Raw genomic sequence first — 10926 nt, 5'->3', positions numbered from 1 at the left:
AGGACTGAATGTCCAAAGCTAGTGGCCTCTCCTCTGCTGGAATAAATGTCAAGCTACCCATACTCTCTGCCTTTCTGCTTAAGGCATCCGCGACCATATTTGCCTTACCCGGATGATAAAGATTGGTGATGTCGTAATCCTTCAGCAACTCAAGCCACCTACGCTGCCTCAAATTAAGATCCCTCTGCTTGAACAAATGCTGCAAGTTGTGATGATCGGTATAAACCTCACATGACACCCCCATACAGATAATGCCTCCATATCTTAAGAGCATGAACAATCGCTGTCAACTCTGGATCGTGCACAGGATAATTCTTCTCATGAACCTTCAGCTGACGCGAAGAATATGTAATCACTCGCCCCCTGCATCAATACACATCCCAAGCCAATGTGTGAAGCGTCGCAATATATGGTATACATCCCTGAGCTGGAAGGCAATACAAGAACTGGTGTTGTAGTCAAAGCTGTCTTGAGCTTCTGGAAGATCTCCTCACAATCGTCGGACCAACGGAATGGGGCACCCTTCAGGGTCAATATAGTCAAAGGTGATGCAATAGATGAAAATCCTTGCATGAATCGCCGGTAATAACCTGCTAACCACAGGAAACTCCTGATCTCGGTCACTGAAGTAAGACGTGGTCAACCCTAAACTGCATCAATCTTCTTGGGATCCACCTTAATATCCTCTCCTGACACCACATGCCCTAAGAATGCCACTGACTCTAGCCAAAACTCACACTTGGAGAACTTAGCATATAGCTTCTGCTCTCGCAAGGTCTGAAGCACTACTCTCAAATGTTGCTCGTGCTCCCCCAGGCTACGTGAGTATATCAAGATGTCATCAATGAAGACGATGACTAACGAATCAATATAAGTCCTAAATACCTTGTTCATCAAATCCATAAATGCTGCTGGGGCATTAGTCAAACCAAAGGACATCACCAAAAACTCATAGTGGCCATATCTAGTCTAGAACGCAGTCTTCGGAACATCCGAGTCCCGAATCTTCAGATGATGATATCCTGACCTCAGGTCTATCTTAGAGAACACCCTAGCACCCTACAACTAGTTGAACAAATCATCAATACGAGGCAACGGATACTTGTTCTTGATGGTGACTTTGTTCAACTGGCAGTAATCAATGCACATCTGCATAGTCCCATCCTTCTTCTTAACAAATAACACTGGTGCACCCCAAGGAGATACATTGGGACTAACAAACCCCTTCGCCAACAACTCCTCAAGCTGCCCCTTCAACTCCTTCAACTCTTTAGGAGCCATACGGTACTGTGGAATAGATATAGGTTGGGTGCCTGGAGCCAAATCAATGCAGAAATCAATATCACGATCCCGAGGCATGCCAGGAAGAGTAGAAGGAAAAACATCAGCAAACTCTCGAACCACTGGAACTGAATCAATCGTCGGAGACCTGCGGTGATGTCTCGAACATAACCTAGATAAGCCAAACACCCCTTCTCGACCATATGATGAGCCTTCAGGAAAGAAATACCCCGACTAGGTGTATCAACTATGGAAATCTTCCACTCTAACTTCAGCAACCCTGGCATCACTAGTGAAACAGTCTTGGCATGGCAATCTAGGACGGCGTGATATAGAGACAACCAATCTATGCCTAGGATGACCTCAAAATCGATCATATCAAGAAACAGAAGATCTGCTCTATTCTTAAAACCATAGAGTGTGACCACACAGGACCTGTAGATTCGATCCACAACCACAGAATCACCCACTTGCATAGACACATGAACAGGAGTGCCCAAGGGCTCAGGAGAAATAACCAGGAAATGAGCAAACAGAGATGATACATATGAATAGGTAGACCCTGGATCAAACAATACTGAAGCATCCTTACCATTAACAGAAATAATACCTGTGATGATGGTATCTGAGGCCAATGTATCTGGCCTGGCCGGAAGAGCATAAAATATGGCTAGAGCACCGGCTGGCTAGTCTCCACCTAACTGAGCAATAGCTGGCTGACCTCTCCATGCCTGGCCTCCGCCTCTAGGACGGCCTTTACCATCCGGCCCTCCACCTTTAGGTGGTTGGGCAGCTGGTGCTGGAATCATGGGCTGCTGACTCTGTTGCACTGCCTTGCCTCAAAGTCTGGGGCAGCATCTCCTCATTTGACTAGGATCTCCGCACTCAAAATAGCTACGTGGTGTGGCAACCTACTGCCCTGATGGCTGACTCTCATAACTCGTATATCCACTAGAAGAAGCCTGGATAGCTAGTGGACGATATGAACTCTCTGGCATGGCACTGAAATAGGAACTAGAAGAACTCTAGGGACCTGAATACCCAGTGGAGGAACCTTAAAATAGCTGGAGTGCGATAAGAACTCTCTGGCATGGCGCTAAATAGGGGCGTGTTGTAGCACCCCGGGCAGGTGGTGGTGCTAAAAATGGGGGCTTGCTGGGCTGACCCCTCCCAAACTAACCTCTGCCCCTAGCCGGGGCACCTCTGAACTCTCTGGAGAATCTAGCTCTCTTATCCTGCTGCATCTGCTCTCTACCCCTCTGGCAATATCCCTCAATACGGTGAGCAATCTCGACCACTAGCTAATACTCTGTACCCATCTCTACCTTTTAGGCTATACCAGATCGAATACCGGGGTGCAATCCCGCAACAAACCTCCCCAATCTCTCTGTATTTGTGGGAAGTATCATAAGTGCATCGTGGGACAACTCAGAAACCTCACCTCATAGTCGGTCATAGACATCTGACCCTGCTCAAGATGCTCGAACTGATACCGCAGCTCTTCCCTTTTAGAGGGCGGGATATACCTATCCAAGAATAACTGTGCAAACTGACTCCAAGTGACAGGAGGAGAACCTGCTGGCCTGCCAAGAACATAGGACTGCAACCATCTACGGGCCCTGCCCTCAAGCTGGAAAGTAGTGAAGTCAACTCCATGCGACTCCAATATCCTCATGTTGTGCAGTATATCCCTGCACCTGTCTATGAAGTCCTGAGCATCCTCATGAAGCTCACCCCCAAAGACTAGAGGGTGAAGTCGAGTCCATCTGTCCAACAGCTTCTGCGGGTCACCATCCGCAACTGGTCTAGGCTGGGGCGCCACTGCAGCAACTGGCCGGGCCCCCTCTGTGGGTAGTGCACCCGGAGTCTGATACACTGCAGCTGCATGACCAGGAGCCTGGGTAGTAGGGGTCTGTGCTCCCCCTCCCAAGTGTGAAGTAGCTGGATCTGCTGGAAATAAACCAGCCTGAGTCATAGTATCCATGAACCGCTGCATACGGCCCATGACCTCCTGAAATCCCGGTGTTGTCATAAAGTCTACCGAGGTAGGCTCAGCTGTGGGCACCTCGCCCTGCTCCTCTACGATAGGATCTCTCGCGGGGTCTGTTCGTGGTGCTACTGGAATAGCTCTAGAACGCCCTCGTCCCCTACCACGAGTCGGTGCCCTCCATCGGCCTCTGCCTCGGCCTCTAGCAATGAGGGGAGCAGCTTCGCCCGGGTCTAGAACATCAGCCGTGCGTGTCCTCACCATCTGTGAGAGAATAGAAGAGGGAATTTTAGTACAACAACCATTGCATGATAGGAAATGAATAAAGAGTAGTTTTTTTTTTCGAATACCATATAGCCTTTCGAAGATAAATACAGACGTCTCCGTACCGATCTACAAGAATCTATTAGGTTTGCCCATAACTTGTGACACCTACATGAACCTAGCGCTCTAACACCATGTTTTCACGACCCATTTCCAAAATAGGTCATGATGGCACCCGACACCATTATCAGGAAAGCCGACGCGGAAAAACATAATTAAATTCTTACTTTACTTTTATAAAATAAAAAAAAAGTGAAGCACATTCTCGAATTAAAATTAAAAATCAGAAGTGATCATTAAAGTATCGAAAGTGATTATACAACCCAAAAATAAATATCTCCTAATGTGTGTGCCAAGACCTGGGGTCACAAGTAATAGGCATCTAGTAGAATATACAAAAAAAATATCTCTATCCTACTGTCTGAGATAGAAAAGACAGCAAAATTAAGAAAAGACTCCATCTGGCTGTTGAAAGGCATAGGAAGGAAGCAGCTCACCGAGGAAGTCTCGGTCTACAACTCAGGGGCGCGCACCAGACTGGTAGCCAGATGTACCTGCCTCAGATCCTGTACAATTAAGTACAAAAGTGTAGTATGAGTACATAAATAATATATACCCAGTAAGTATCCTGTCTAGTCTCTAAGAAGTAGAGACGAGAAGTCGACTTGATACTTACTAGGGTCAAATTATATGATAAAGTGCTATGCTAAGCATGGGGATCACCAAATATCAATAGTCTATAACAAGAGGTAAAATCATGTTCTTAACAATGTATCAGTTAGCTATTTACATTTTGAAATACTTAGCAAAACACATCATGCATAAGACTTCACATAGATATCATGCGCACATTATGCCGAGGCGACAGCCCGATCCAATAGAAATAAATTGTGCACTGCCGAGGGTCGAACGACGTGAACCATAGATGCATCTATTCATACTGAGGTGATCGGTCTGATCCACAAATAACAAGCAATATCAAAAATACACACGAAGGCACATTAATATTCAATAACGTCATACAAGAGTTCAATAAGTATACATGTTCGCTCTTATTACTTTCCAAGTCTCTAGCATATCGTAAGTGATCATATTAGCAAGATAATATAGAGATATTCACAAATATAGCATGATGTGGGTCCTAAACTACTCGAACAATTAACATAATAGTAACTACGCACGGACTCTAGTCACCTAGTACGTACGTAGCCCCCGCATTTAGCAACAATTACTCAATTATTACGCCTATGGGAACAATTCCCTCTTACAAGGTTAGAAAGGAGACTTACCTCGCTTCAAATATACTTCAAATGCCAAGAACGAGCCCAAACCCTCAATTCGCTGCCGAACGATATCAAACTAGTTAAATGAAGTAAGAACTAATTAATATAGGCTCAAAAGATCGAATTTTAGCTATTTAAGCAATTTCCCAACCATTAGCACGAGTTTCCTAAATTCCGACCCCGGGCCCACGTGCCCGGATTCCAATATTTTTTGAAGAAAATGGTTCTCTACAACCTAAGGATCAATAATATATGATTTCTAGTTCATTTCATAACAAATTTTGTGGTTATATCTAAGTTTTATCAAAACCCTAGGTCTTGCTCTAACCCTTTGATTTTACCTAATTTTTAGTGTTTAATCTACCTAATATGCAAGTATTTAAACTAAAGATGGGTGGAATAAACTTACCTCACATTGCTAAGTGAAGACCTTCTCCCAAAAGCTCCCAAATCGCCCAAAGGAAGAGTGTATATGTGATAAAAAATGGCCTTGAACTCGTATTAAATGAACCTCACTGCCCAGTGATTTCTGCATCTGCGGTCCTACATCTGTGAGAATGTGACCGCATCTGCGAAAAGGGGAGAGAAAGCTGGGACCGCATCTGCGGTCTCAGGGCCGGTTCTGCGGCTTGGGAGCCGCATCTGCGGTTTCCTGGCCTGGCCACCTGGGCCGCTTCTGCGATGCAAGGGACGCACCTGCGGTCCCGCATTTGTGGTCCAAGAACCACAGATGCGGTTATGACAAAAGATGCAACCTTCAGCCCTTTATCAAATTTTCCACTTCACTCGAGCCTCGTCCGATTGACGCTCGAGCCTCCCGGGCCCCGCCCGAACATACCGACAAGTCTGAAATCATGAGATGGACCTACTCGAATCCTCGGAACACCCAAAACAACGCTAAATCTAGGATTCACCCCCTAAAACCAATTGAATCAAACTTATGAACTTCAAGTTCTTAATTTCCCTCTAAGGGGCCAAATTAAACTACTCGGATTGACACCAAATTTTACGGGCAAGTCTTAAATGATATTTCGGACCTGTACCAGGCTTCGAAACCAAAATACGAGCCCGATACCTAGGAAATCAATGATTACTTAGTTTCTTTAATTCTTTAAAACTTCAAAGTAACAATTTCTAATAAAAATTCATTACTCGGGCTAGGGACCTCGGAATTCGATTCCAGACATACGCCCAGGTCCCATATTTTTCCATGGACCCTCCGGGACCGTTAAATCATGAATCCAGGTCTGTTTTATCAAAATGTTGACCAAAGTCAAACTTGGTCTTTTAAGAGAATCCTAAAGAATCAAATGGACATATTTCACTCAAAACTCTTCCAATTCCCGAACCAACCGCCCCCGCAAGTCATAAGTTAGCTAAAGCAAGCACGAGAAGTTTTATTTAGGGGAACGGGGTTCTAAAAGGCAAAATAACCGGTCGGGTCGTTACAACTGATAATTTGCCTTAGCATGTTCTTGATCAAGTCATGGTTTCTGTGTACTTCTTTCAAGAATAATGTGCTTTAGATTCCTGCTATCTTTTTGTATGGCTGTCTGATTAGTCATTTGACTTCAACATGTTTCTCTCTGCTAAATACATGCCTATATGACTCCACCTAGCAGTAGTTAATAGACTAAGTCAACTCCGGTAATGTGAAGCCTTGTTTGACTCAAATGTGACTCTGTTATGTCTATGATTCCAGTGTCTCTGTTTTTGTTGTGATTGTTTAACTACCGGTAACTATATCTGAGTCAATTTGCTAAAATATGGTTCTGTTCTGCTTCTGTTAAATTTTTGAAAAAATCAAACTACTTTCTTTCTAAAACAGTCCCCTACCCTTATACACTATTTTCAAACTTCTACTCTTAGTTATCTAGGGTCCTACAACCACCAGTATGAGCACTGCCTCAGGTCCATGAGACTCCTCTAATCTTTGACACACTGGGGTTGGCCTTCCAAACTCTTTACAAAAATGTTTCTTTAAAAAAGGTTCTGGTGTGAGCATTGCCCGGAGTCTCTGAGGCCCTTGGGAACTTTGACACACCAGAAGCCCATTTTATGTATTGTGGACTACCTGTGGACATCAGACTTGCTTGAAGGCCTGGCTTCCAGGTTGACATTGGGCTTGCCAAGGCTCCCTATAGTATAATAATTTTTCGTTCATTATGTAATTTATTCGTATTGATCTGTAATAATGTAATAATCCTTGTAATAAACAGATATGAGGTTTATTAATAAAAGCTGGGGGGAGGGGGGTTATTCTATATCTTTGCTTGAACCTTGGGTAGAAATCCTACCTATATGATTATTGATAATTATGTGAGCATTATAGTTGTTTAGAAATCATGTCTATAGGGCTTTCTAGTCATTTTGTTCTGTACTTCACTCGCATGCTAGAAATTTTGTTCATAGATTCTTTGCATTAGAAATCATGTCCACAGGACCCATCCATATTTTATGCATTAGTAATCATGTCTATAGGATCTTGTCTGTTTAAATAATAATTTTTTTGGCAATGTGCTTAAAGAATTATGCCTACACATGATTAATAGAGATCCTACATATAGGAACTAAAAATAACTTAGATACCATACCTATAGGAAATAAAATAATCAATTTTGCATATTGTTATCATGCCTATAGGAAATTGGTTTTGCGCCTAGATATCATGCCTATAGTAAATAAGCGTAAAAACAGTTTCAACACTTAGATATCATGCCTATAGGAAATACATTTAAATTCAGTCTTGACACTTAGACATCATGCCTATAGGAATTAAGTTAAAAAAATCAGTTTCTGTGTTTAGATATCATGTCTATAAGAAATAATGCTTATAATTAGTTTCATCACTTAGAAAATATGCCTATAAGATCTAAAAAGATGAAACCTGCCTGTTAAAATTAGTAACTGGCTTACAACTTAGATACCATGTCTATAGGGTTCTGCCCGACTATCACTTAAGCAATCCTGTAGGTTAATTAAGATTCTGGGTCTAAAAATTGTTATTTATTGTTGTTTGAAATATGCTCAGATTCAGAGTATTAACAAAATCAGTATGCAAACTGATAGGTACTCGTTTGCTCGCTTTAATAAAACTGTTGTATATTTTTTTTTTGTGCTCATCCTGCCTATAGGGTCCTAAAATTATTTAAAATTGCTTGTCTGCACAATGTGCTTTTGTTTCTCTATTTGTGGAGGTTAACATGAGCCCATTTAATTGCCCCTTATGTGACAGTCCTACTTGACTTTTTTTATCGCTTAGTTTTTTCCTTTTAAACAACATAGGAGAGTCTAGAACCTCCTTAAATAGAGGTCCTAAACATCTCCAGGGCCAGAGGTAAGGGAAGGGTAGTGCACGCATAAGGAACGTACAGGATTCTATTAGAACGATTAGGTAATAATTGAACAGGGGAGGGTAATTAGGTAGTAAAAGAGATGATGACATGTGCGCTAATGCTATGTGTAACACCTTAATTTGGGGAAGGTTACCGAGTATTGCATAGAAGTGATCCTATAGGCTAATAAACTTAGGACCCCTTTAATTCCCATTTTAAAAGAATCTCTATTTGTTTAAATTGCTTTGTTTCCTTAAAGACTAATTCGCTTAAATTGAATTTGGACGGGACCCACTATTATGGACCTTGAGGAGTGCCTAACACCTTTCCTTTAAGGTAATTTCGAGCCCTTACCAATATCTGGTGATGTAAACTAGTACATAAGTTATTTGTTCTAGGTTCCCTAACGCACCTTAATCCTTTAGGTGGCGACTCTTCAAATCTCATACCCAATTTCCAAAAGGAAAGGAGTTGCCCCAAAATGTCGAAACCCGGACTCCGCGAGGAAAAAGGGGGTGCGACACGAGTGGTGTTGAAATTTTATAATTAACGGCTATCGGTTTGAGGGAGAATTATACTATTTTCTTATCGGATAAATAGTTAACCCGTTAAGAATTTTTATATTTATATTTTTATCCCTATGTATATTAAATATCTCTTCCACTAATTTTAAAACCCTAAAATCTAAATTCCTAATTTCTTCTAAGAACTTTTAGCTGTATCAATTGTACTTTGGATGTCTCCTCCAATTGTTCTAGATTTATTTCTAAATTTCCATTTCCATAGTTCTAGATTTTATTAAAATTAGTGATTATAACTTATAAGTGTCTTTGTAAAAAGGAACATCAGTTAAACAAATAGTTGTACTGTCAAATAGGGGTACTGCAGTAACAAAAAAGCATCATACTTTTAGGCAATTTAGATCAAGCAAATTAATATAAATGGGTTTAAATTTAGTGATTTAATATCAAGTGGTATATGAACTCATAGTCTATTTAATTTAGCCGATAATAGCTAAATCGATACCAATCCACCAAATATATTATCGGATGGCTAGAGAATTAATATATTTACAAGCCGATAACCGATAAGCTGGACCGTTAAGTGTAAATAACCACCCGATATACAGCCCTAGTCCCGATGATACATTTTTGTTCTCAGATTTTGTAATCCCGGTTTATGTGGCAGTCATGTTGTCGTATTCTCATATCAATCCCCCCTAGTGTTCTAATATGAAGAATGTGAATTTGAACAATGGAAGTTTTGTTCTTTATTCTTTGAAGATCCTCCTAGTGAATGGTTGGATAATCTTTGGTCCGATAGCAAGATTCACTTCCCGTTAAGAACTTTGATATAGAGCCAAATATTACATAACCACCTCTAGTGACTTGCACTCGTGAACGGTCGGGTAACCTTTGGCCCAATAGCAAGCTTTATTTCCTGGTAGAAACTTTGTTGTCGAGCAAAAGACTATCTAACCGTCCTGTAGTGGCTCATTGCTTCCATGCCTTTTAATTTAAATGACTTATTTGTTCTGTTAGTGCTTTCTCCATAGTATACTTTCTATTGCTTCCTCATTAAAAACATTGTCAGAAAAATTCAATTCGGACAAAAACTGGATGAAGGGAAAAATAGTGTAGCACATACTTTTAGTATGATTCCTAACTGGTATTTTGAGTCATTTTTCTTAAAACCAAGTCTTCCACTTTGAAATAACGGATATTGGCTCTTCCATTGTAATATCTTTCCATTATTTATTTTAGGGCCGCCATCATTATATGTGCCAAGTCTATACATTCATTGAGAAGCTCTAATATGCCCAATAATACTTCGTTGCTTGCTTCTTCGTCCCCCCGGAAGTATCTCATGGTAGGTTCTCCTAATTCAATGGGGATCAGGGCTTATGCTCCGTATATGAGAGAGATAGGTGTCTCCCTCATGCTTGATTTGGCCGTTGTTCGGTATGCTAATTGAACTCCCGATAGCTCTTTGGTCCATTAGCCTTTATCTGCTTCCAATCTCTTTTTGAGAATTTGAATAATCACTTTGTTTGTCAATTTTGTTTGGCCATTTGCGCTATTTTTTAATTTTCAAATCTTCAAGGAATTTTGTGACCTTTGTGCTTATAAACTGTGGCCTACTGTCACAAGCTATCTCTTTTGGTATCTCGAACCTGCAAATTATGTTCTCCCATAGGAAATCGACTACTTCACGCTCGCCGATTTTATAGTAAGGACCTACTTCAACCTACTTAGAAAAGTAGTTAGCTGAAATTAAAAGAAATCTTACCTTATCGGAGACGATGACAATAGACAGACTATGTCTATCCCCCATTTCATGAATGACCAGGGCAACATAACCAAGTTCAATAGCTTTGCCGGTTGATGCACCAACGGTGCGTGGCATTACACTTATCACATTTCTAAACATAAGTCTTAGCGTCATGTTCTGTTACAACCCATATCCACATGTGTTAGTTCATGCCATATATTAGTTAACATAAATCCAATAAGGAATTATCTTTGAAATGATAAGAAGTCAATCCTATTGGTCTTAAGTGATACAAAAGTGTATAAGGGTAATTAACAAGTATTAGAAGTTTAATGAATCAAGGATGTTGTAACTCGTATTTTCAGGTAATCTAGCGGTGCTTAATACACTCAAGAGGTCATTTATTAAGGTATTTTAATCATATAATATCCGTATCATAAGTCTT

The 10926-nt window shown here is 41.0% G+C and overlaps 1 protein-coding gene across 1 annotated transcript; it reads right to left on the bottom strand.

Moving 5' to 3' along the window:
- Positions 1-227: 227 nt before the first annotated feature.
- LOC138873361 (uncharacterized) lies at positions 228-10655 on the bottom strand. Its single transcript, XM_070151829.1, has 6 exons — positions 10500-10655; positions 10326-10457; positions 2718-3532; positions 1552-1926; positions 1148-1429; positions 228-363 (listed from the first exon to the last, which is right to left on the bottom strand). The coding sequence occupies exons 1-6, from the start codon at positions 10653-10655 to the stop codon at positions 228-230; spliced, it is 1896 nt and encodes a 631-aa protein (XP_070007930.1).
- Positions 10656-10926: the final 271 nt, after the last annotated feature.

Source organism: Nicotiana sylvestris, chromosome 1 (genome assembly GCF_000393655.2).
Source record: "Nicotiana sylvestris chromosome 1, ASM39365v2, whole genome shotgun sequence".
Taxonomy (NCBI): domain Eukaryota; kingdom Viridiplantae; phylum Streptophyta; class Magnoliopsida; order Solanales; family Solanaceae; genus Nicotiana; species Nicotiana sylvestris.
This window is presented reverse-complemented; position numbering and strand designations above follow the sequence as displayed.

Excerpts from the sequence above, each read along its gene's own strand:
- LOC138873361 (XM_070151829.1), bottom strand. The coding sequence starts at position 10,655 with ATGACGCTAAGACTTATGTTTAGAAATGTGATAAGTGTAATGCCACGC. Across the intron at positions 10,458-10,499 it reads TTGTCATCGTCTCCGATAAG|GTTGAAGTAGGTCCTTACTA; the intron begins GTAAGATTTCTT and ends TTTTCTAAGTAG. Across the intron at positions 1,927-2,717 it reads ATGACCGACTATGAGGTGAG|GCCAGATACATTGGCCTCAG; the intron begins GTTTCTGAGTTG and ends TCTTCCGGCCAG.